This window comes from Rutilus rutilus (assembly GCF_951802725.1).
Source record: "Rutilus rutilus genome assembly, chromosome: 9".
NCBI lineage: Eukaryota > Metazoa > Chordata > Actinopteri > Cypriniformes > Leuciscidae > Rutilus > Rutilus rutilus.
In genome coordinates this window covers 4,796,769-4,823,705 of record NC_140223.1, presented here as the reverse complement: position 1 = coordinate 4,823,705, position 26,937 = coordinate 4,796,769, and the positions used below count along the sequence as shown (strand labels likewise).

Below are 26,937 nucleotides of genomic sequence, written 5' to 3'. Positions count from 1 at the left end.
TTCCCCAAATAATAAGGAATAATACGCTTCAAGAATAAGCTTTTTCCCTAAAGGATGTTCTATAAATGTTGGAAGATTCTCATATACACTGCAAACAAGGAGAATGTTTTCCTAGAAATCACTATTTCAGTCTAGTTTCAGTCTACTGACTTCAGTCTCAGTTTAATCCCCTGTTACTTGTCATTTCTTTGTAATTATTTGTGAAACTTGCTATTCTCTAAAAATGGACCAATCCTGTACATATCAGCATATTCTCAATAAGCAATGGCATGTATGCTGTTTTCTATAGGGATACAGGAAATCCTCGCGCCGGTTATTATGCTGCATATTAGTAAATCTGCACAAAACTGAATCAACTCTTTAATCCTCATTCATGTCCTTGACAACAGCACGTGAGTGCGAAAAAAAATGTAGGTCACGCAATTCCTACGGTGCTTTCATCCACATCTATATAGAATTATTTTCTGTATTTTAAAGAATGTAAACAGAAAAAGTCTCTGCATCACTTCTAACACACGTTTCTTTGACCAACTGTCCTGGATCATGAAGCACCGAGACTTGCATTATAATTATTTTCAAGAAATCTGAATATTAAATGAGAAGGTTAGCGCGTGGCAGCACATTCATGCGCGCGTGAACAAGGTCAGCATCTGTTCTGCGTGTGTTCCTGAAACACCTTTAGTAACAACAATGATGTTTAGAAATATCTCTGATGTAAAGTGTGCATACGTTTTGGTTCATAGTTCCATGGTGTGTCTCTCTCTCTCTCTCTCTCTCTCTCTCTCTCTCTCTCTCTCTCTCTCTCTCTCTCTCTCTGAGGGGAGGGTGTATAGGCTTTCTGCTGTATGTTAACCGATTGGTTGTGTCTTAGTTCTGTGCGCCCTGGACGGTTGGAATATTTCTCATCTTTACGCGCATCTGAACGCGCGTCTCCGCGACTCTCCCCGCGTCAAACCCGCAGAGCACGGAAGACGGATGATGATGATGAGGTCTCCGGGGGTCTTTATCGGTCTACGGAGCTGCTGGGTCACCGAGGGGAACGGGATTCGGTAATACGAACACCCCTCTCCATCCCACCCCACACACCCACGCTGACAGACAGACAGAATCCGGGTTTTGCGCACTTGGTGATCCAGCGTTCCCTCCAGGCGCTGCTGCTGCGTTCATTCGGCTGACGCGTGCGTCCCGGTTCCGCGATGGTCCCGTGTCCCCCGCGCGTCTGATGAGTCCGCGCGCTTCAGCATCAGCATGTCCTCGCGGAAGATCTCCTCCGAATCCTTCAGTTCCATGGGCTCGGACTACCTGGAGAGCCCCGGGGAGGACGGAGAGTGCCCGTTCTCGCGCGTGTTCTGGAACGGCAGGAGTCCCGTGGAGACGCTCGCGTGTCCGTTCGAGGACGCGGCGCAAAGCAGGAGGGTCGCGCGCCGCAAACGCGTCAATCTGGACTCGCTCGGGGAGAGTTTGAGACGCCTCACATCACCGACGGTACCGAACCTTCCCTTTAGCACACACACACACACACACGAGACACAGACGTGCTCCTCACAAACTCAGTGTGTTATAAATGACATGGATTTTTAAATAGTAACATCTGGAATCTGGTGTAGAACACAATCTGCATTAATATGGACCGCGTCCCAAAGTGCATACTATCCATCCTAAATAGTATGTGACATTAGTAATTGTCAATACTATTTAGGGCAGATAGGGTGGATAGTATGCACATTGGGACGCAGGGATAGAGTATAGTATTTAGACAGATGAATGTTCGCCATACACACATATATACAGAGAGAGTACTGAATACTAATGTTTAAAGCATTAATGTAGCTACATAAGAGACAAAATCATCTAGAATCAGAACGGAGTCTCCACATGATATTGTGTGTTTGCGTATAGAGAATCGGAGACAGACAGAAGGCTATACATTAAGTATATTTACAAGATATAAGGCCTTATATATATATATATATATATATATATATATATATATATATATATATATATATATATATATATATATATCATCACCATCTTTCTAACCATTTACACCAGTGTTAGGTGATGTTAGAGTGATGATGAAGATGATGATGATTTGACTCATGAGAGCAGATTACACAGTTCGTACATCTCCTCCAAACATCAGAAAACACAACTGGTGACAGTGCAGATGTTAGGTAGCCCAATCCTTCAGACCATCTTACATTTATTGTGTGCGCGCGCGCGTGTGTGTGTGTGAATAGAGAATCAATGTAAAGCGTGCTGTGTTTGTTTAGGCCCTGCTGTGTATTTTGTGTGTGTGTGTGTCAGCATGCACTCTTACATATTCATCCTGTCTCATGTGTAGCGTAACAGCGCGATGCACATTCAGACGAGTGTGTGTGTGTGTGTGTGTGTGCGTGTGTGAAGGGGCACGATAACCTCTCGGTACGGCGCTGGTCCCTGGTGTTTTGGGGCCTCAAAGAAACACACACACTGTACCGCATGTATATCTGCAGTTCTGCATCAGAATGTTCTTGCCCTGAGATGCACTTGTGTGTGTGTGTGTGTGTGTGTGTGTGTGTGTGTGTGTGTGTGTGTGTGTGTGTGTGTGCTGTACCAGAGAGGCACTTGAAATGTGGCTCAAACCAACTGCTCCAATGGCATAAATCTAAAATGTGTGTTTTAGCTGGATTACATGAAAACAACATTCTCAGACTGTATATGGACAGACCGCTCATCGACTCATGCTACAATATCAGCTTTTGCATGCACTAAACTCTCTTGAAAATGTTAACGTTGAATAAAAAAAAGAATCTGGTAGCACTTTACAAAAATGATCCATTTGTTTACATCAGTTAATTTCATTAGTTAAAATGAACTACAATGTTAATCTTGATGTTATAACATCAACAGTCAAATATGTTCGTATTCATTTTCATATTATTTAATGGCTTACATGGACTAACAATGAGTAGTTGTATTTGTATTAACTAACTTTAACAAATATGAATACATACTATAAAATATGTATTGCTCGTTGTTAATGCATGAGACCTAATTGTCAGGTATTCACAGAATGATGTTAACAGTTCAGATTGTACAGTCTGACAGATGGCAGTTATAACATTTGCATTAACTGATCATTAGTATTTCGTGGTTTTCGCTCTGGTAAACAGCAGCTTATGTTTGCATATCTGTCGAAATAATGTCTGAGGATTAAACAAATCAAACATTCACTGAACACACGGCTCTTTAGAAGATATTAATCCTTTGGTTTGTGTGTGTGTGTGTGTGTTTGATGGAGAGATTTACATTGTTTAGCTGCTGTTTGTAATAAATTAAATGATACAGAAATATTCCTCTGGGGTTTAGCTGTAAAAACAATAGAAAAAAAGCTCATACATACATGAAACATTAGACATCATAGATTCTTCTGATGCAAAAACTACAAAAGGCCGACAGAAACATTACGCTGCCTCTATAGCGCGTCTCAGCCCAAATATAAGATACTCGCATGAAGATGTAATGCAGAATGTACTGCAACAAGCTCAAACAGAGTGGACCGAGTTTAGAAATGTTGATTAGATATGTGACCCTGGACCACACAACCAGTCACATGGTCATTTTTTGGAAATTGAGATTTATACATCATCTGAAAGCTGAATAAATAAGCTTTCCATTGATGTGTGGTTTGTTATGATAGGACAATATTTGGTCGAGATACAACTATTGTAAATCTGGAATCTGAGGGGGCAGAAAAATCGAAACATTGAGAAAATCTCCTTTAAAGTTGTTCATTTATGTTGGCGATTGTGCCGCATTCACTCACACAAATACATGTTTTATATATTTACAGTAGGAAATTTACTAAATATCTTCATGGAACATGATCTTTACATAATATCCTCATGATTTTTGGCATAAAAGAAAAATGGTTAATTTTGACCCATACAATGTATTGTTGGTTATTGCCACAAATATACCCGTGCGACTCGAGACTGGTGACGTGATCCAGGGCCACATTTATATTTTATTCAGTTCTGAGTGCTATTGATATAAATCATTTAGTCTGAAAAGTGCAATAATATTTTATAAAATACTATTTATTTTTATGTATTTAACATCAAACTCTGTTAGCATCAGTGCACTTCACGTGAGTAGCTCTGTTTGTGTGGCTCGTCGATTTAGCTGAAATCAGTCACTTTAAAGGTTACGTTTCTGTTAAATATATTATATAATAAATTATATATATAATATATAATACAGCAAGATTTTGGAGAAGATCTTTAATATCTGGTGCCAAGCTGAAGGAAGCGCAAGAATATTTACAGCACATTTTTAAATGTTTTTGAAAGAGTCTCTTCTGCTCACCAAGCCTGCATTTATTTAATCAAAAATACAGGAAAAACAGTAATATTGTGAAATATTATTTTCTATGTAAATATATGTTGAACTGTAATTTATTCCTGTGATCAACAGACTACAGATTACTCCAGTCTTCAGTGTCACATGATCCTTCAGAAATCAGTCAGATATGATGATTTGATGCTCAACAACAAAAGAATAGCAGAAAGTTTTATTCAACTTTATTTAATTTCATTGTTTCATTAAAAATAAGAAGAAATGCAAATTACAGATAATAGGACAAATACCATATCACAAATTAAATAAATGTCAGCTGCAGTGGGTCTTTCTAACAGTAGCATTCGAAAATTAAACACTGCATAGATTTCACTGTATGAATTAAATATACATCGATTCTTATTTAAAAGCAGTGAGTGTTTTCTTGTCTCTTGTTGTTTGATTGACATTAACAATCAGCCAATCAGACATCAGCAGGTTTACAGAGCTCCTGTAGCTCCGCCCCTTCCAGCGATGCGCTCTTTCCTCCGGTTTGTGTTTCCACATTATAAACCGCTCGTTTTTTAATCTTTCCATTATGCTGACATCTGTTATGACTTCTCCTGGAAACATTACAGTGCTCATGATAACTGTCCTGAACTCTACTGTAAGTAAATCCACTTCACTAGCTAATTACTCTTAGACGGTTACCGCAAAAGCGCAAGTTCAAAGACACATTTCCTCAGCCGCGTAAGGTCTGCTGACACACATCCGGTTTTCTCTCAACTTTTTGTTTAATTATGATTTGTTACTTATGTTTAAGCGTAATTAGACACGAAAGAGAACTTAGTTCAGTGCGCTTCTGCTGAGGGCGCTCATAAAAGCGTAAGTGTGTGCATTGATTTTAGTTTTTTGTTTTGTGTTTTCATGCTATTTGTGTGTGTGTGTGATTGTGTGTGGTCAGTGAACATCAAGGTCACTGTCATGGGAATTAGTTTCAGACACACAGTATAATCTGACGGGTCAAACAGAATCAATCTCTTTCTCTCTCTCTCACACAAACACACACACACACACACACACACACACACAGTGAAGTCACATTTCATCCCAAACCCGTAAGAGAAAAAAAAAACCAAAAATGACATGTTTGCACAAAGAAAATCAAGACCATAAAGATTTTTGCACTGCACTTGATTTTCCAACAATCAAGCTAATTTCCCCCCACATTCTCATAACCATAATGCACTTTAATTGCAATTCTTATGATCCTCAGCGGTGTTATTGTTATTATAAATCAGGTTTAGTGTCGAGAGAGAGAGAGAGACTATTGCTGTAAGAACACTAAAGCACATTTGGCCAGGTAAAGCTCAGCTGGATCTGAGCTATTAAGAGCTTTCCTGAAATCAGGAGGATTGTGATTGGTATGTTGTTGCCGTGGTGGCGTGATAAAGGCAGCTGATTGGATAAGGCTTAAAAGTGTATTCTATTACAGGTAGATCAGCACTGTAAATCCCTTTAAAAAGGGCAAACACAAACCAAATCCAATAGAGGCGATCGGTTTACCATCACCCTTTAAAGAAACACAGAATTGGTTTGATTAGTTAAAACTTAATCTGCAGCTTTGTGGAGCTTCAATAAAGTGCATTAGAGCCCGCCCACTTTTTCAGGACGATTTTTTTTTTCCATTCATTTCTCTTAAAGGGATTTTCAGGAAGTCTTCGTTAAAGCGTTATAAGCTTTGAATCAAGCCAATCAGCTGCAAGGTGGATCATAACATCACAAACTTTGATTTGAAGCCAAACAAGCATTTGAAAATCGGACAAAAACACAAAGGATTACAACACTGTGAACTTAACAGCTTTAGTGAGGGAAAGAACTACAATCCCATGATGCATTGCGAACAGCGTAATCAAGTTAAAAACGATGGAGAAACATAAAACTAATGATTTGCACACATATACACAAATTTAATATTTTTTTACCAATATACACATTAAGTATTTTGAGAATGTAAGGAGAGTGGGCGGAGCTAAAGAGATCTTTTGGCATTTGTTGCTTGTTTCAACTCTGATTGGTGGAATTTTTCTGTACAGCATTATGGGTAATGTAGTTTTCACTAGGAATTCCGCTGTTAAACACGATTATAATAAGCTGAAATAATGTGAACTGTGAATAATGTGACGGCTTCAACAGAAGCAAATACCATCGCTTAACAACCTCGTACCTCACAGTCTTTAAATGTTTATAAGTCATTAAAAATCAATTTCCCTACGGAGAAAATGAATGTTTTTACATCCGAAACATGACTGTTGCACTCTATGCACTGACATTTTTCACTTGGTAAATTTTACAGGCAATTACAAAGGCAAGTAACACATTTAACTAAATGTGAAATTTTAAAGTAGAAAGTCCTTTCTTGGAAAACATACTCCAATAATCATTGATTTAAAAATAATTTTTACAATGTAAATTTTTTAAAATATAAAAGTTTTTTTGTTGGTTCGGTTTTAACTTGTTTTTCATGAATTTGCTGTACTGTAACTAGATGGTTTGAAAGGAGACGGGATGTGTGTGTTTGGACCAGTGTGATGAGAGCGGTCTTGTTTACCAGTTAAATGGTGTCTTTGTAGTGTCACTTGTGAATCTGGGTCGAGCAACTTCTGACTGCATTGTTTTTCTTCTTTTCAGACCCAGACAATTCAGCTGGCCCTGCAGAGAACAGTGGAGTTTTACAGACAGAGGGAAATCAGGTAGATCCGCAGACACGATGTTCCTGGGAGAAATCACGTCTCTTTCATCTGTTTCTCCTAGAACAAAGATAATCCTGGAGAGTTTCAGAAGAGTTCTACTTTCCACATTATTTTATAGCTCTTCACTCTCACTATACAGTATTTTGACAACAGATTCACACTGAACCCTCTGGTGCGTTTCTGTCATTTTTGATCATTTTAAATTTTTTTTATAGAACTTTTTTACTTCATTGGAATGTTACGAAACTTGGTTGTTTGAAAAATACACACACAAACACACACAAACATGGACATGAATCGAAAAGGTTAAATGGTCCTGAAACAAATACTCACACTTGTTTTGTTCACGGTCAAAAATGAGCGCGTTGGAAACGAATGGCAGACGAATTTCCTCTAGTGGAAGCGTTTGGTACTGCAGCCGAATAACATCTGACCGAAAGCTCGTTTTTTGAGATATCAACCTCAAATTTGGAGCAAACCTTGTTTAGATTCATGTCTTTGATCTTCTCACAGTTTTAGAGTAAAACGTGTTTTGGAAAATATATATTTCATAAAAAAATTAAAATTGAGTTTTTTTCATGACAATAAACTTAACTTTTTCAAGTTCTCTTTTTTAACTTTACCAATAATCTGCCGCGTGTCGTCTTTGAAAAGAAATCAAACTGAAGCATTCCAGATTTATGACCGTTTGGGTTGGAAATTGTATTTTCAGGCCTTTGCTCAAAAAGTGAATAAATGGATTATAACTAATGCATAAATATACTTTAGTAACATAAAATCCCCTAAATATACAAAATATTAAATAACATTATCGAACTAAAGTATAGTACATTCATTTAATTGAAATAAGATATATTTTTTGACGGCCACGCAAGCAGCACCAGAGGGTTAAAGTGGATTTCATTTCATGTGATCCAAAATACCAAAATTTGATCAGTTTTGCACACTAGATACAATGATTTTAGGTTTTGGTCAAGTGCTTTTGCTTGTAAAGTTTGTGCAATCTTTCTTTACGATAAATTTAGCAAACTGCCTAAATCAAATGCCAGATTTTTTTTTTACATTGCAAAATGTAACTATATTAGTTCCCTGCTCTTTATATAAAGTTGTATATATAAGTGTGTCCAATCAGTATAATCATGTAAAGCATCCAATTATCCAATTAATCCGACAAATCTATTATAAAGCAAATCTCGACAGTTTGATTGCTTGTGTCGCAAAATGTAAACTATGTTTTATCGCCCAGCTTTAATCTGCTAAATGTGACTATAAGGCATGAAGATATTAAGTTATTATAAACATTGACATGATTGTCTGTAAAGCTGCTTTGAGACACTGTGTATTATGAAAAGTAAAATAAATGTGACTTTACGTTGACGTGCAAACATGTTTAAGAGTGACTGAAGTGTCCAAATACTTTTTAGAGCCGTCATCTCAACATTTGTCTCATTTGTTTCTATTTTTATTCCCCCATATAGGAATTATACGAGGAATGTCTTAAAAGCAATAATGTTTTCTTTGGATATTTTGGTTACCCTTTTTCCTAACTTTTTAAACACTAGATTACCCTGGTAAATGTTAATCAGAATCTCTCTCTCTCACATACACAGTGGACAAGAGTTTGTACGAAGCTTGTCAGACGAGCAGAAGTGTTTGTTTGAGAACTCGCGCTGCGACAGCCAGTCTGACATCTCAGGAATACTGAAATACACAGCAACTATTTTAGGTAAGTGCACCAGGGATGTCATAGCTAAGGTGACCTATTATGCCCCTTTTTACAAGATGTAATATATGTCTCAGGTGTTCCCAGAAATGTGTCTGTGAAGCTTTTCCCATTTTCGAGTGGAAGGAAAGACGTGCTGTTTTCGTGCATGTATCTTTAAATGCAAATGAGCAGCTGCTCCGCCCCCTTTCCAGAAGAGGGCGGAGCCTTTACAGCTCGTGCATCCGATATTCTGCACAAAAACTAAAACATCTGTTTGGTGACTGAATAACTTTAGTAGCTTTAATAAGAATACATTTCTTTCTTGAATGCTGCTGTTAACTGCTCTGGCGAGGAGATAAACATGGCAGACTGTGTACAGCTCACTGAGGGGCGGAGCTATGCTAATAGGGCAGAGTCCATCAGCAGTCATGGGCGGGGCTTAATCAATGTGACATCACTTTGGAGCACATCCCTGAACGGCTCATTTTGAGACACTCATTTTTGTATGGGGAAAACAACAAACGGAGCAGATGGATTTTTACCACAATAGGCTGGTTGTGTACACACATAAATATGTTCAAAAACAATATAAAAGTCAATTTTAAGCTATCCAGATACAGAAGCCACATGAGTGTAAACGTGTCCTGATTGGCTGATGATCCGATCTGCTTGATTGGATGACAGTGATCACGTGATTAAACGCAGCCAAAATGTCCTGCATCCTTCATAGAAAATATTCTGCATGTGCAATGCATACACAAGTGTGCACGTGACTTTTCATACTTTCGGTTTTATTAAGTGTTCTCATTATTTGTCATGATTTTTTGACCGAACCGTGCCATTCTAGTTCACGCGCACACCGCACACACACCAGCTGCAAAAACTTTGACCTCAATACACACTCACTGACACTTTTCTAAAAACTCCCTCCATTGCTGCAGTCTCCATTCCCGAGCTGTTGCTAAGATACTAACTCTGCCATCCCTAACGAGAACACGTTTATAAATAAACCGCAATGAGGCATTTGAACTGAGCCCTGCCCAGCGAAACCCACTGCGCATCTCGCTTTAATGCAGCAGAGCAGCGTTTCACAGCGCACTTTAATGCAGATATTGATTCAACGGGTAATCGATGGTTTCGCTGGGGGACAGACCTTTAAACTTTCCATCTTTAAGTAAAAGCATGTTTATGAAGCGGATAGTTCTGCTAAACACAGATTGCATGTGTTCAATCTGATGGAAATGTCAATAATAATCTGGGAATGTACGTTCCATATGAAAACACCAAGTTGCTTCGTTTTTAAAAGCAACGTATTAGCTTTCAAATGCTGTATTGCTGTATTTATTAAAAGGTTACTGTCTTATAAAATTCTTTTATAAGAGTCTTTTGGCCTCCGTTAAAATGTAATTTATTCCTGTGATCAAAGCTGAGTTTTCAGCATCATTACTCCAGTCTTCAGTGTCACATGATCCTTCAGACATCAGTATAATATGATGATTTGCTGCTCGAGAAATATTTATGATTAGTGTTGAATGTTGAAAACAGTTCATATTTTTGTGGAAAATTATTTTATTTTTCAGGATTCTTTGATGAATAGAAAGTTCAAAATAACAGCATTTATTTGTAATATCTGTAACAGTATAAAAGTAATATATATATATATTCATTTAATAAACTAATTTTTTGCACAGGCGTGGACTTCGCCGCCATCCGCGGCCGATTCGGGGAGGAGTTCTTCGGGTTGTGTCTGGAGGAGAACGAGAGGGTTCTGCGAGCTCTCGGCGGGAACCTGCAGGACTTCTTCAACGGTTTCGACGCTCTTCTCGAACACATCCGAACGTCCTGCGGCCGCCGGGCTTCGTCCGAGGCTCCCTCTTTCCTATGCAAAGATGCTCCTCAGGAGAAGGAGGACACAAACGCGCAGAGCGAAGGAGGACGAACTCTTCTCCTCCACTGCTTCAACCCCGACCCAACGGTGGGCGTGGCCATGCCGGGATTGATCCGAGCCGCCGCCCGGCGCATTTACCAATCGGATGTTTCGGTGGAGGAAGCTCCTCCCACGTGGCTTCACACAGCCAATGAGGACGGCGAGCTCTCGGCTGACTCCTCCCCCTCGTCATCTCCGTCTCCACCTTCATCTTCATCTCCTGCTTGTTTGTCGTTCCTCATTCGAGAGGTTCGGACTCAACCCGCCTCCTCGTCTCCACACCCCCGCCAGCTGTCGCGCTCGCCGCTGGATTTGCGCATCGGTCTGAGCACGTTTTGCCGGGCCTTTCCCTTCCACCTGGTGCTGGGACCCAACATGGAGGTTCTGCAGGTCGGGGAGGGACTCCGAAAACAAGCCAAAAGCGACCCTCACCGAACACTCACATTCAGCAACAGCTTTGAGCTGGTGTCTCCCAGAATCCCCTCTTCCTTCCAGAATATTCTCCTGCGGCTTTCCACGCCGTTCACCATTCGTACACGACCTGACGGATCGGCGCTCGACGGCAGAGAGAAGGTAAGAGTAGTTGCGTAACTGAACTGAATTTGTGTCGTCTGTTTTGACACTGGTTCGGACTGTTTTGAACGATTTGTTAAAAGAAACCGACTCAAAAATTATTCATTCGCAATACGGGCATCATTAGCTCTGATTCTAGCCAACTGAATATACCAGACACATGAACTGATTAACTGAGGGAACGTTCTTATGAGTTCAGAAGAAGGTTTATGGAGACTACGGTGCCCCTAAAGGGACATGGTGATGAAAAAATATATTTCAATGCTTTTGCGATATATATCAGCCAATATATCGGTTATCGGCTTTCAAATATAAAAAATTATCGGTTATCAGTATCGGCCAAAATTTTCATATCAGAGCTAAAGAAGGTTTTTGGAGACTACGGTGCCCCTAAAGGGACATGGTGATGAAAAAATATATTTCAGTGCTTTTGCGATATATATCAGTCAATATATCGGTTATCGGCTTTCAAATATACATTTTTTTTCGGTTAACAGTATCGGCCAAAATGTTCAAATCAGAGCTAAAGAAGGTTTTAGGAGGATTTTGGAGACTACGGTGTCCCTAAAGGGACATGGTGATGAAAAATTATTGGTTAACAGTATCGGCCAAAATTTTCAAATCAGTGCATCCCTAGGTTCTGAATTCTACATATAGCCCCTTTAAATAGTTTTAGTTAATGATAAAAAAAACTTGCGATTACGACTTGTGAACACAAGATACGAGTTGCATTTTGCCCCCTTTAAATGCCTGTTTATTGTGCTATCATACCTATGCATGATTATATGACTGGTTGCATTTTATTATTTGCATTTGGCTCTGTTTTTCCCCCGCTGTGTCCCATCAGAACTGAAACTCACTTTCTTATCGCCAACGCCGAGCTCATTCAAAAGCACTGATACATTTCAAGGTTTTATCTTGGTTCCGCGTCATTTAGCAGGAGCTTTTATTTTTATCTGAGTAATTTGCAGGGTGCTGATGGCAAGAACAGGCCGTCCCGCTGGAGACATCAGTGCCTCGCTCAAGGGTACAGTGGGGATTGTGTTAGGAGAAACTTGGTAACAAAGCACTTTTCTTCACTGTGTGTGTGTGTGTGTCCTGAAGCTGGCTACTGGACTGAGGAAGATAAATGTCAACAAATATAAATAAATCGCATAACACAGTGTCAGCACTAAAAGAGTGGGATGCAGTGCAACAGAAATAATTATTTTAGAAATAATAATTAAATAGTAATTCTGTAGTGACATCATGACTAGAAATGGTGCAATTTGAAGATACGACTAAAACTAAAACCATAAAAACGATGGTTAATTTAAGTATAATAATATCTAAATGATAATATTAAAATAACACTGTGCAACATTAATGAGTGCAAATGTAAATAAACACTATAATGACAGCCAATCAGAACATGTTTTATATTTATTTTACAGCTGTGAGCAGAAGGATTTTGGACCAATGAGATTTTTAGGAGGTGGAACTGGAAACCAGTCTGTAATAGTGTACAAGAACATAATTAATGCATCTATAATCATAGTACGCTGAAAATAGTAAAGTAAAGGTGCCCCTGTTATTTGTGAAGTGTGCATCTGTGTTTGCATTTTCAGTTCATACTGTCCTCGATCCCTTATGCAATAGAGGATCAGGAGGTTATGACCGTTTTCTCTTGACTTTAGTTACATAAAAATGCAGATGAATGTGAGCCGAACGCTGCCAGAGAAGTTTTTCCACATGTATGAACCTAAAATATGATGTAATGAATTTAGCCCCATTGCTAACGCAGACATTGAAGGGTTATTTTAGTTGACTTTTTAGTCATTTTGTTTAGTGCGTTTGTGCATTTTTATTAGTTTTTGTTCTTTTTAAATATTACTAGTAAGGTTAAATTTTTTTTTTGTTCTTAATTTAATTGTCATTTATTAAAAAAAAAATATATATTCCCAGTGAGTAATTGTATTATACTTATTATACTAAAATATATATAAAGTGTGTGTGTGTAAATATACATATATACACATATATACGGTAAATATATATCTATAATATATTTGCATACATAAATGGGTGTACACACACACACACACACACACACACACACACACACACACATATATAATATCTATAAATATAATAATGTATATTCACACATATAGTATATAAACTAAAACTTTAATGTTAGATGCGATTTATCGTGATCAATCAATTTTACACCGCTATTATAATATACACATTTTATAACAACACATATTACACTCACCTAAAGGATTATTAGGAACACCATACTAATACTGTGTTTGACCCCCTTTCGCCTTCAGAACTGCCTTAATTCTATGTGGCATTGATTCAACAAGGTGCTGAAAGCATTCTTTAGAAATGTTGGCCCATATTGTTAGGATAGCATCTTGCAGTTGATGGAGATTTGTGGGATGCACATCCAGGGCACGAAGCTCCCGTTCCACCACATCCCAAAGATGCTCTATTGGGTTGAGATCTGGTGACTGTGGGGGCCATTTTAGTACAGTGAACTCATTGTCATGTTCAAGAAACCAATTTGAAATGATTCGAGCTTTGTGACATGGTGCATTATCCTGCTGGAAGTGGCCATCAGAGGATGGGTACATGGTGGTCATAAAGGGATGGACATGGTCAGAAACAATGCTCAGGTAGGCCGTGGCATTTAAACAATGCCCAATTGGCACTAAGGGGCCTAAGTGTGCCAAGAAAACATCCCCCACACCATTACACCACCACCACCAGCCTGCACAGTGGTAACAAGGCATGATGGATCCATGTTCTCATTCTGTTTACGCCAAATTCTGACTCTACCATCTGAAAGTCTCAACAGAAATCGAGACTCATCAGACCAGGCAACATTTTTCCAGTCTTCAACTGTCCAATTTTGGTGAGCTCGTGCAAATTGTAGCCTCTTTTTCCTATTTGTAGTGGAGATGAGTGGTACCCGGTGGGGTCTTCTGCTGTTGTAGCCCATCCGCCTCAAGGTTGTGCGTGTTGTGGCTTCACAAATGCTTTGCTGCATACCTCGGTTGTAACGAGTGGTTATTTCAGTCAAAGTTGCTCTTCTATCAGCTTGAATCAGTCGGCCCATTCTCCTCTGACCTCTAGCATCAACAAGGCATTTTCGCCCACAGGACTGCCGCATACTGGATGTTTTTCCCTTTTCACACCATTCTTTGTAAACCCTAGAAATGGTTGTGCGTGAAAATCCCAGTAACTGAGCAGATTGTGAAATACTCAGACCGGCCCGTCTGGCACCAACAACCATGCCACGCTCAAAATTGCTTAAATCACCTTTCTTTCCCATTCTGACATTCAGTTTGGAGTTCAGGAGATTGTCTTGACCAGGACCACACCCCTAAATGCATTGAAGCAACTGCCATGTGATTGGTTGATTAGATAATTGCATTAATGAGAAATTGAACAGGTGTTCCTAATAATCCTTTAGGTGAGTGTATATTATTGTATTATATTATAATATATCATTTTTTTATATATTTTTTAATAAATTTTCATTTTAATTAATGAATGTGACCATAGAGTCGGTGGTGTCAAGAAGATATTGTATGATGTGATAGAAAGACCCAATACTTGTGTACTTGCATTGAATGCATCCTCAAAAGTATGCACTGAATGAAGCATGTATAAATTGGAACACACACACACTCACACACTCTCTCTCTGATTAGCACCTTGTTGCGCTCTGGAGTGCAAATGTCTCTCTAAAGCTCCCCTCTTCACCCCTCATTCTCTTTAATCTGTTGTTCTTTGAAGGATGGTGTTGTCAGATCTGATGTGTGTAAATGTGTTTCAGTTTGTCACAGAAAGCCGTTTGTTGTCTTGTCATGTAAAACGCCGCTGAAGTTAAAAGCTCAGAATCAAGGTGGCTTTGCTAACAGAGAAAATAAATAATTAAACAGAGGAACAGATCATGAAATGAGAAGTCAGGTGTCAGTCCATCCATCCATCCATCCATTCATTGAATTCTGTTCAATTCTCAGTTCAATTCTGAATGATACATAACCATACTCTGGTGTGGGAAACTTTAATGATTTTTTAAACAAATAAAATGTGCTCACAGATATAGACTGCTGTAGAGAAACACACACACACAGATTTTCTGCTTATATTCTGCTGGTTTGCACATCTTGAGATCTGTCTGACAGTGATATGTAGAGTGATTGATCCTGAACTGTTTGTTATGGAAATCTGTGTTTCCGTGTGTGTGTGTGTTGAAGCCAGAGGAAGCATATGTCTGTGTCTCAGGGCCGATTATATATTTATTGCATGGTTCTATAAACGGTTCCACTGCAGTGAAGCTTGAACTCTCGCCAGGATTGTTCCTGCAGGATTCTGCTGTGCTGAAACCCTCTCATCGCAGGAGGCAAGGTTCGGCAGATGCTGGTTTAGACCTTCAGTATTTGTGGTGTAATGGTTTTGTAACTCTGTGGGTTGAAATCTTTAAACAGTCCTGGTTTCAGTGTAAAAAATCTCCACCTTATTCACAAACCACATTTCAGCTTAATCAGTTGCTGAGTCATACATAATTAAAGTCCTCCTTTCTATGTAAATTACAGTTACGTAGATTGTGCCTCATTCACTAAAGTCAACACAACTACTATTCAAGCAGTTAAAGGGGGGGTATAATGCCCTTTTCACAAGATGTAAAATAAGTCTCTGATGTCTCCAGAGTGTGTATGTGAAGTTTTAGCTCAAAATACCCCACAGATATTTTTATATAGCATGAGGATGAGCAAAAACGCACTGTTTTTGTGTCTGTTCCTTTAAATGCAAATGAGCTGCTGCTCCCGGCACAGGGGGCGGAGCTTCAAGAGCTCGTGTCCTTTTACCTCACACACACATGCACTGAACATTTCAAAAACTTTTAGTCTTTTATATTCAAACCGGAGTCAGACAATGATGGAGAGACTCAAGAAGAAGTGACAACATGTAGAAGCAACAGGACATTTCTGAATGATTAGTTGATGAATTTATGAAGCTGATGTGTAGTTATCTTCTAGTCATTGATTAGCATATTCTGTCATGATAATCTATAAATCGTGTTCCGAGGGGCGGGGTTTATGTAAATTTTAGGGTTGGTGATGTCACTAACCCGGGAGGAATGTGGTGTAGTCTCTACCAGCCGTTTGTTGTAGTCCTTAAAAAGCGATTTCTTTAAAAGCAAATATCTCCCTTTGCTCTGAACCCTGAGCGTCGTAACTTTGCAGATGTTGTTTATGTTCAAACAGCAACATTACACACTAACTAAAGTTAGAAAAGTGAAATCATAATCAACCTCCCCTTTAAGGGGTTATATAGTGGGTTATGTTTAGTACAGTGGTTATTATATACTCTGAGTGAGGGTTATGTTTAGTACCGTGATTATCATTTACTCTTAAGTGTGGGTTATGTTCAGTACCATAGTTATTATTAACTCTGAGTGTGGGTTATGTTTAGTACGGTGGTTATTATTTACTCTGAGTGTGGGTTATGTTTAGTACCGTGATTATCATTTACTCTAAGTGTGGGTTATGTTTAGTACCATAGTTATTATTTACTCTGAGTGTGGGTTATGTTTAGTACAGGGGTTATTATATACTCTGAGTGTGGGTTATGTTTAGTACAGTGGTTGTTATTTACTCTGAGTGTGGGTTATGTTTAATACCATAGTTATTATTTACTCTGAGTGTGGGTTATGTTTAGTACAGTGGTTATTGTTTACTCTGAGTGTGGGTTATGTTTAGTACAGTGGTTATTATTTACTCTGAGTGTGGGTTATGTTTAGTACAGTGGTTATTATTTACTCTTGAGTGTGGGTTATGTTTAGTACAGTGGGTATTATTTACTCTGAGTGTGGGTTATGTTTAGTACGGGGGTTATTATTTACTCTGAGTGTGGGTTATGTTTAGTACAGGGGTTATTATTTACTCTGAGTGTGGGTTATGTTTAGTACAGTGGTTGTTATTTACTCTGAGTGTGGGTTATGTTTAGTACCATAGTTATTATTTACTCTGAGTGTGGGTTATGTTTAGTACAGTGGTTATTGTTTACTCTGAGTGTGGGTTATGTTTAGTACAGTGGTTATTATTTACTCTGAGTGTGGGTTATGTTTAGTACGGTGGTTATTATTTACTCTGAGTGTGGGTTATGTTTAGTACAGTGGTTATTATTTACTCTGAGTGTGGGTTATGTTTAGTACAGTGGTTATTATTTACTCTTGAGTGTGGGTTATGTTTAGTACAGTGGTTATTATTTACTCTGAGTGTGGGTTATGTTTAGTACGGGGGTTATTATTTACTCTGAGTGTGGGTTATGTTTAGTACAGGGGTTATTATTTACTCTGAGTGTGGGTTATGTTTAGTACAGTGGTTGTTATTTACTCTGAGTGTGGGTTATGTTTAGTACCATAGTTATTATTTACTCTGAGTGTGGGTTATGTTTAGTACAGTGGTTATTGTTTACTCTGAGTGTGGGTTATGTTTAGTACGGTGGTTATTATTTACTCTGAGTGTGGGTTATGTTTAGTACAGTGGTTATTATTTACTCTGAGTGTGGGTTATGTTTAGTACAGTGGTTATTATTTACTCTGAGTGTGGGTTATGTTTAGTACGGTGGTTGTTATTTACTCTGAGTGTGGGTTATGTTTAGTACCATAGTTATTATTTACTCTGAGTGTGGGTTATGTTTAGAACGGTGGTTATTATTTACTCTGAGTGTGGGTTATGTTTAGTACAGTGGTTATCATTTACTCTGAGTGTGGGTTATGTTTAGTACGGTGATTATTATTTACTCTGAGTGTGGGTTATGTTTAGTACAGTGGTTATTATTTACCCTGAGTGTGGGTTATGTTTAGTACCATAGTTATTATTTACTCTGAGTGTGGGTTATGTTTAGTACCATAGTTATTATTTACTCTGAGTGTGGGTTATGTTCAGTACCATAGTTATTATTTACTCTGAGTGTGGGTTATGTTTAGTACCGTGATTATCATTTACTCTAAGTGTGGGTTATGTTTAGTACAGGGGTTATTATATACTCTGAGTGTGGGTTATGTTTAGTACAGGGGTTATTATATACTCTGAGTGTGGGTTATGTTTAGTACAGGGGTTATTATATACTCTGAGTGTGGGTTATGTTTAGTACAGGGGTTATTATTTACTCTGAGTGTGGGTTATGTTTAGTACGGTGGTTATTATTTACTCTGAGTGTGGGTTATGTTTAGTACAGTGGTTATTATTTACTCTGAGTGTGGGTTATGTTTAGTACAGTGGTTATTATTTACTCTGATTGTGGGTTATGTTTAGTACGGTGGTTATTATTTACTCTGAGTGTGGGTTATGTTTAGTACAGTGGTTATTATTTACTCTGAGTGTGGGTTATGTTTAGTACGGTGGTTATTATTTACTCTGAGTGTGAGTTATGTTTAGTACGGTGGTTATTATTTACTCTGAGTGTGGGTTATGTTTAGTACGGTGGTTATTATTTACTCTGAGTGTGGGTTATGTTTAGTACGGTTATTATTTACTCTGAGTGTGGGTTATGTTTAGTACAGGGGTTATTATTTACTCTGAGTGTGGGTTATGTTTAGTACAGGGGTTATTATATACTCTGAGTGTGGGTTATGTTTAGTACAGGGGTTATTATATACTCTGAGTGTGGGTTATGTTTAGTACAGGGGTTATTATTTACTCTGAGTGTGGGTTATGTTTAGTACGGGGTTATTATTTACTCTGAGTGTGGGTTATGGTTAGTACGGGGTTATTATTTACTCTGAGTGTGGGTTATGTTTAGTACGGTGGTTATTATTTACTCTGAGTGTGGGTTATGTTTAGTACGGTTATTATTTACTCTGAGTGTGGGTTATGTTTCGTACAGGGGTTATTGTTTACTCTTAGTGTGGGTTATGTTTCGTACAGGGGTTATTATTTACTCTGAGTGTGGGTTATGTTTAGTACAGTGGTTATTATTTACTCTGAGTGTGGGTTATGTTTAGTACGGTGGTTATTATTTACTCTGAGTGTGGGTTATGTTTAGTACGGTGGTTATTATTTACTCTGAGTGTGGGTTATGTTTAGTACGGTTATTATTTACTCTGAGTGTGGGTTATGTTTAGTACAGGGGTTATTATTTACTCTGAGTGTGGGTTATGTTTAGTACCATAGTTATTATTTACTCTGAGTGTGGGTTATGTTTAGTACAGTGGTTATTATTTACTCTGAGTGTGGGTTATGTTTAGTACAGTGATTATTATTTACTCTGAGTGAGGGTTATGTTTAGTACAGTGGTTATTATATACTCTGAGTGTGGGTTATGTTTAGTACAGTGATTATTATTTACTCTGAGTGTGGGTTATGTTTAGTACCATAGTTATTATTTACTCTGAGTGTGGGTTATGTTTAGTACAGTGGTTATTATTTACTCTGAGTGTGGGTTATGTTTAGTACAGTGATTATTATTTACTCTGAGTGTGGGTTATGTTTAGTACAGTGGTTATTATATACTCTGAGTGTGGGTTATGTTTAGTACGGGTATTATTTACTCTGAGTGAGGGTTATGTTTAGTACAGTGATTATTATTTACTCTGAGTGTGGGTTATGTTTAGTACAGTGATTATTATTTACTCTGAGTGTGGGTTATGTTTAGTACAGGGGTTATTATTTACTCTGTGTGTGGGTTATGTTTAGTACAGTGGTTATTATTTACTCTGAGTGTGGGTTATGTTTAGTACAGGGGTTATTATTTACTCTGAGTGTGGGTTATGTTTAGTACAGGGGTTATTATTTACTCTGAGTGTGGGTTATGTTTAGTACCGTGATTATCATTTACTCTAAGTGTGGGTTATGTTTAGTACAGGGGTTATTATATACTCTGAGTGTGGGTTATGTTTAGTACGGTGGTTATTATTTACTCTGAGTGTGGGTTATGTTTAGTACAGGGGTTATTATTTACTCTGAGTGTGGGTTATGTTTAGTACAGTGGTTATTATTTACTCTGAGTGTGGGTTATGTTTAGTACAGTGGTTATTATTTACTCTGAGTGTGGGTTATGTTTAGTACGGTGGTTATTATTTACTCTGAGTGTGGGTTATGTTTAGTACAGTGGTTATTATTTACTCTGAGTGTGGGTTATGTTTAGTACAGGGGTTATTATTTACTCTGAGTGTGGGTTATGTTTAGTACAGTGGTTATTGTTTACTCTGAGTGTGGGTTATGTTTAGTACAGGGGTTATTATTTACTCTGAGTGTGGGTTATGTTTAGTACAGTGGTTATTATTTACTCTGAGTGTGGGTTATGTTTAGTACAGGGGTTATTATTTACTCTGAGTGTGGGTTATGTTTAGTACAGTGGTTATTATTTACTCTGAGTGTGGGTTATGTTTAGTACAGTGGTTATTATTTACTCTGAGTGTGGGTTATGTTTAGTACAGGGGTTATTATTTACTCTGAGTGTGGGTTATGTTTAGTACAGTGGTTATTATTTACTCTGAGTGTGGGTTATGTTTTGTACGGGGGTTATTATTTACTCTGAGTGTGGGTTATGTTTAGTACCATAGTTATTATTTACTCTGAGTGTGGGTTATGTTTAGTACAGTGGTTATTGTTTACTCTGAGTGTGGGTTATGTTTAGTACAGTGGTTATTATTTACTCTGAGTGTGGGTTATGTTTAGTACAGTGGTTATTATTTACTCTGAGTGTGGGTTATGTTTAGTACGGTGGTTATTATTTACTCTGAGTGTGGGTTATGTTTAGTACAGTGGTTATTATTTACTCTGAGTGTGGGTTATGTTTAGTACAGTGGTTATTATTTACTCTGAGTGTGGGTTATGTTTAGTACGGTGGTTATTATTTACTCTGAGTGTGGGTTATGTTTAGTACAGTGGTTATTATTTACTCTGAGTGTGGGTTATGTTTAGTACAGTGGTTATTATTTACTCTGAGTGTGGGTTATGTTTAGTACGGTGGTTGTTATTTACTCTGAGTGTGGGTTATGTTTAGTACCATAGTTATTATTTACTCTGAGTGTGGGTTATGTTTAGTACAGTGGTTATTATTTACTCTGAGTGTGGGTTATGTTTAGTACGGTTATTATTATTTACTCTGAGTGTGGGTTATGTTTAGTACAGTGGTTATTGTTTACTCTGAGTGTGGGTTATGTTTAGTACAGGGGTTATTATTTACTCTGAGTGTGGGTTATGTTTAGTACAGTGGTTATTGTTTACTCTGAGTGTGGGTTATGTTTCGTACAGGGGTTATTGTTTACTCTGAGTGTGGGTTATGTTTCGTACAGGGGTTATTATTTACTCTGAGTGTGGGTTATGTTTAGTACAGGGGTTATTATTTACTCTGAGTGTGGGTTATGTTTAGTACAGTGGTTATTATTTACTCTGAGTGTGGGTTATGTTTAGTACGGTGGTTATTATTTACTCTGAGTGTGGGTTATGTTTAGTACAGTGGTTATTATTTACTCTGAGTGTGGGTTATGTTTAGTACAGTGGTTATTATTTACTCTGAGTGTGGGTTATGTTTAGTACGGTGGTTGTTATTTACTCTGAGTGTGGGTTATGTTTAGTACCATAGTTATTATTTACTCTGAGTGTGGGTTATGTTTAGTACCATAGTTATTATTTACTCTGAGTGTGGGTTATGTTTAGTACGGTGGTTGTTATTTACTCTGAGTGTGGGTTATGTTTAGTACAGTGGTTATTATTTACTCTGAGTGTGGGTTATGTTTAGTACGGTTATTATTATTTACTCTGAGTGTGGGTTATGTTTAGTACAGTGGTTATTATTTACTCTGAGTGTGGGTTATGTTTAGTACAGTGGTTATTATTTACTCTGAGTGTGGGTTATGTTTAGTACAGTGGTTATTATTTACTCTGAGTGTGGGTTATGTTTAGTACAGTGGTTATTATTTACTCTGAGTGTGGGTTATGTTTAGTACGGTTATTATTATTTACTCTGAGTGTGGGTTATGTTTAGTACGGTGATTATTATTTACTCTGAGTGTGGGTTATGTTTAGTACAGTGGTTATTGTTTACTCTGAGTGTGGGTTATGTTTAGTACAGGGGTTATTATTTACTCTGAGTGTGGGTTATGTTTAGTACAGTGGTTATTGTTTACTCTGAGTGTGGGTTATGTTTCGTACAGGGGTTATTGTTTACTCTGAGTGTGGGTTATGTTTAGTACAGTGGTTATTGTTTACTCTGAGTGTGGGTTATGTTTCGTACAGGGGTTATTGTTTACTCTGAGTGTGGGTTATGTTTCGTACAGGGGTTATTATTTACTCTGAGTGTGGGTTATGTTTAGTACAGGGGTTATTATTTACTCTGAGTGTGGGTTATGTTTAGTACAGTGGTTATTATTTACTCTGAGTGTGGGTTATGTTTAGTACAGTGGTTATTGTTTACTCTGAGTGTGGGTTATGTTTCGTACAGGGGTTATTGTTTACTCTGAGTGTGGGTTATGTTTCGTACAGGGGTTATTATTTACTCTGAGTGTGGGTTATGTTTAGTACAGGGGTTATTATTTACTCTGAGTGTGGGTTATGTTTCGTACAGGGGTTATTATTTACTCTGAGTGTGGGTTATGTTTAGTGCGGTGGTGTTATGGTGTTCAGTGTGTTAACTCAATATCTTTTTAAAATCTCTCATTTATAAAAGCATATCAATCTGAAACTAGAACTAAGTTATCAGACACACCATTTTCACCTGTTGGTCCATAAAAGAGGTGAAAAAACCACAAACGCTGAACGTGTCCCTATGTGACTGTACGGTGACCCTGAGCATCACAGTCCACAGCCGCTTACATAACAGGACAAATATATCGATTTCACACACCGTCTGCTTTTTCAAATGCTCTGATAGAAACAAAAGAGAATTTGGGATGTCAAAAGTAAGTTAATTATGAAGAACTGTGATTATGTTTACGAAAATGTGTCACGTATGTGTGTGTGTTTCCTCGCCTCGGTCCCGGCTGCGTAAATGTATTATGCAGAGTTGGGGAGTTCTGCTTAAATAATGCAGTATGCTGCAAGACTGGGCCATGTGTGTGTGTGTGTGTGTGTGTGTGTGTGTGTGTGTGTGTGTGTGTGTGTGTGTGTGTGTGTGTGTGTGTGTGTGTGTGTGTGTGTGTGTGTGTGTGTGTGTGTGTGTGTGTGTGTGTGTGTACACTTCTGTACTTCAACTCATAACTCTGAAACTTCCCTGTTTCTATGGCGATAACAGGACTGTGTCCTTAATCCAGCAGATGAACACATACTTGAATACTGTGCGGTTTTGCTGTCAGGTTTCAAGTGTTCATATCCATACACACTCAAACACACACACACAAACAAACACTTTTTTTTAGAGTTGTGTCAAGTAACATATTGAATTAAACTCGAAGTTTTGAAGTAGTAAGACTAAAATAGAATTTTATTGTAAAACTTACTCCAGTAATCTTTGTTTTACTTACAAAATCAAAAAATCTAATAAATTACCAAGACTCATGATCTGAGGAAACATTCACAAATTGTACAGGATGAGTTACACACTGAAATAACATTTCAGCGCTGCATGCAGACGAATTAGAGATGCATTCTCCTAACAAATGCAGATGCATTGCATAGTCTAGATATATTCTCATAAAACATGCAAAGAACATTGAATAGTTGTTAAAGAATTCCACCATAGCAACCGAATCCTAATAAAAGAACAGCCTCTTTCTCTCTCTCTCTCTCTCTCTCTCTCTCTCTCTCTCTCTCTCTCTCTCTTTTCGAGTGATGTGATGAGATCCAGTGAGAGAGAGAGAGAGTGTGTGTGTGTGTGTGTGTCAGATGTGAAATATACAGCATTAAAATCCGATATGCTTTGTTGTTTTTCTTGACAACCATGTAAACATATTCATGCGAGTGTGTTTTCATAGCAATACCAACTCATCAAGCTTATTGCATTAATATTAATTCTCTGCAAATAAATTGAATTTGTAAAATGATATGCATATTTGCTTTTCCATTTCAGCACTTTACTTTCCTTTCCTTTTATGTGTGTGTGTGTGTGTCTCTTTCAGGTGATGGAGCTCAAAGGTCAGATGCTTCACCTCCCTGAATCGAACTCCATCATGTTCCTGGGCTCGCCGCGTGTTGATAGGCTGGAGGAGCTCATGGGGCGGGGCTTACATCTGTCTGACATCCCTATTCATGACGCCACACGTGATGTCATTCTGGTGGGTGTGTCAAACGACATCATTAGGCTTTCAATGCATCGGTCGTAAACATCATATACTCTAAAAAATGCTGGGTTGTTTCAACCCAAATTTGGGTCAAATATAGACAAACCCAACCATTGGGTTACATTATTTAAATTGGGTTTGTCCATATTTGACCCAAATTTGGGTTGAAACAACCCAGCATTTTTTAGAGTGAGTTAGGCTAATGAATTATGCTATTTGATGAAAGAAATGTGATCATTATTATTAATAAATGTAAGTATTTATTGAATGTATGTGCCTTTCATAATATATATTTCTATTGCCGTTGTTTTGGCTTCAGGTCACTATATCACTTCCGTCACTTATTATAATCATGATAGTTCCAGTTCTGGATGTCAGTGTTGTTATTGTTTACTAAAACTAAAATTGAAATAGATATGAAATGTACAGTGTTTGGGAAAGTTACTTTTAAAAGTAATGCATTAAAATATTGCGTCCCAAAAAAAGTAACTAATTGCATTACTTAGTTACTTTTTATGAAAAGTAATGCGTTGCATTACTTTTGCGTTACATTTTCTAACCAAGCTAGGCTTGCTTATTTGTTTTTTAATAACAAATATATTTTTGGCAAATGTTAAGACCCTTTCACACCAAAAGTGAAATGAATAAGCCTCAGGCTGAAGGAAATGCATTTTTACTCCTGTACAGTAGAGGGCGCCACTCAAATAAAGGAAGTTCAACACTCTTATTTCTAAATCTTAAGTCATTTTTGCTTATTAGTATGGTTAAATTAGATCATTGAAGATCAGCAGCAAAGACATTGGTTAATAAAATGAGATTAAATACATAAAGTATATTTTTGTAATTTAATATATTTAATTATAAAAGTTTTGCGTACAATTCTGAGATTGCATTTGACTTTTTTTATTCATTTTGAGGAATACTGAATGTTTTTGTGCAAGTGAGATGAGTAAATGCATGTTCACATTTAGTCAAGAACTAAAATAACCATCATGTTTACACACAACACCTCCTCACTTTATTTCTCTCAACATGAGGACAAGAGAGCTGTCAGTCAATAAATGTGAAAAAGTAACTAGCGTTAATTATTTAAAAAAGTAACTTGGATATTTTGTTGTAAATTGAAAAAGTAATGCGTTACTTTACTAGTTACTTGGACAAGTAATCTGATTACGTAACTCGTTACTTAAATAAGTTAAACAACACTGGAAATTAATATCTGGAATAACTCATAACTATTAACGTAACGCATTACTTTTCATAAAAAGTAGCTAAGTAACGCAATTAGTTACCTTTTTTGGGAGTAACCCAATATTGTAATGCATTACTTTTAACAGTAACTTTCCCCAACACTGCTAATATCTGATGACTTGTGTAGGTTGGCGAACAGGAGAAAGCTCTGGATTTTGTTGTAAAATTGAAAAAGAAATGCGTTACTTTACTAGTTACTTGAAAGAGTAATCTGATTACATACCTCAAGTTACTTGTAATGAGTTACACACAACACTGGAAATTAATATCTGGAATATCTGATGACTTGTGTAGGTTGGCGAACAGGAGAGAGCTCAGGATTTTGTTGTAAAATTGAAAAAGAAATGCGTTACTTTACTAGTTACTTGAAAGAGTAATCTGATTACATACCTCAAGTTACTTGTAATGAGTTACACACAACACTGGAAATTAATATCTGGAATATCTGATGACTTGTGTAGGTTGGCGAACAGGAGAAAGCTCAGGATTTTGTCATAAAATAAAAATAAAAAAAGTGTTACTTTACTAGTTACTTGAAAAAGTAATCTGATTACATACCCCAAGTTACTTGTAATGAGTTACACACTACACTGGAAATTAATATCTGGAATATCTGATGACTTGTGTAGGTTGGCAAACAGGAGAAAGCTCAGGATTATGTCATAAAATAAAAATAAAAAAAGTGTTACTTTACTAGTTACTTGAAAAAGTAATCTGATTACATACCCCAAGTTACTTGTAATGAGTTACACACAACACTGGAAATTAATATCTGGAATATCTGATGACTTGTGTAGGTTGGCGAACAGGAGAGAGCTCAGGATTTTGTTATAAAACTGAAAAAAAAAATGTGTTACTTTACTAGTTACTTGAAAAAGTAATCTGATTACATACCTCAAGTTACTTGTAATGAGTTACACACAACACTGGAAATGAACATCTGATGACTTGTGTAGGTTGGCGAACAGGCGAAAGCTCAGGATGGACTGAAGAAGCGGATGGATAAACTGAAAGCCACGCTGGAGAAAACACACCAGGCTCTGGAGGAGGAGAAGCGCAGGACCGTGGACTTGCTGTACTCTATTTTCCCGGGAGACGTGGCTCAGAGACTGTGGCAGGGACTCCCGGTTCAGGCCAAGAAGTTTGATGACGTGACGATGCTGTTCTCGGACATCGTGGG

At 37.7% G+C, this 26,937-nt stretch overlaps 1 protein-coding gene across 1 annotated transcript in view; it reads left to right on the top strand.

Moving 5' to 3' along the window:
• Nucleotides 1–805: 805 nt before the first annotated feature.
• Nucleotides 806–26,937, top strand: part of gucy1a2 (guanylate cyclase 1, soluble, alpha 2) — a 37,020-nt gene continuing 10,888 nt past the window's right edge. Inside the window, exons 1-6 of the mRNA XM_084418477.1 lie at nucleotides 806–1,485; nucleotides 7,015–7,076; nucleotides 8,687–8,802; nucleotides 10,473–11,281; nucleotides 24,345–24,500; nucleotides 26,714–26,937. The exon at nucleotides 26,714–26,937 is cut by the window's right edge and continues 106 nt beyond it. Of these exons, the coding sequence (XP_084274603.1) occupies nucleotides 1,249–1,485; nucleotides 7,015–7,076; nucleotides 8,687–8,802; nucleotides 10,473–11,281; nucleotides 24,345–24,500; nucleotides 26,714–26,937 (1,604 nt within the window). The 5' untranslated portion in view covers nucleotides 806–1,248. The remainder of the gene's footprint in view (nucleotides 1,486–7,014; nucleotides 7,077–8,686; nucleotides 8,803–10,472; nucleotides 11,282–24,344; nucleotides 24,501–26,713) is intronic.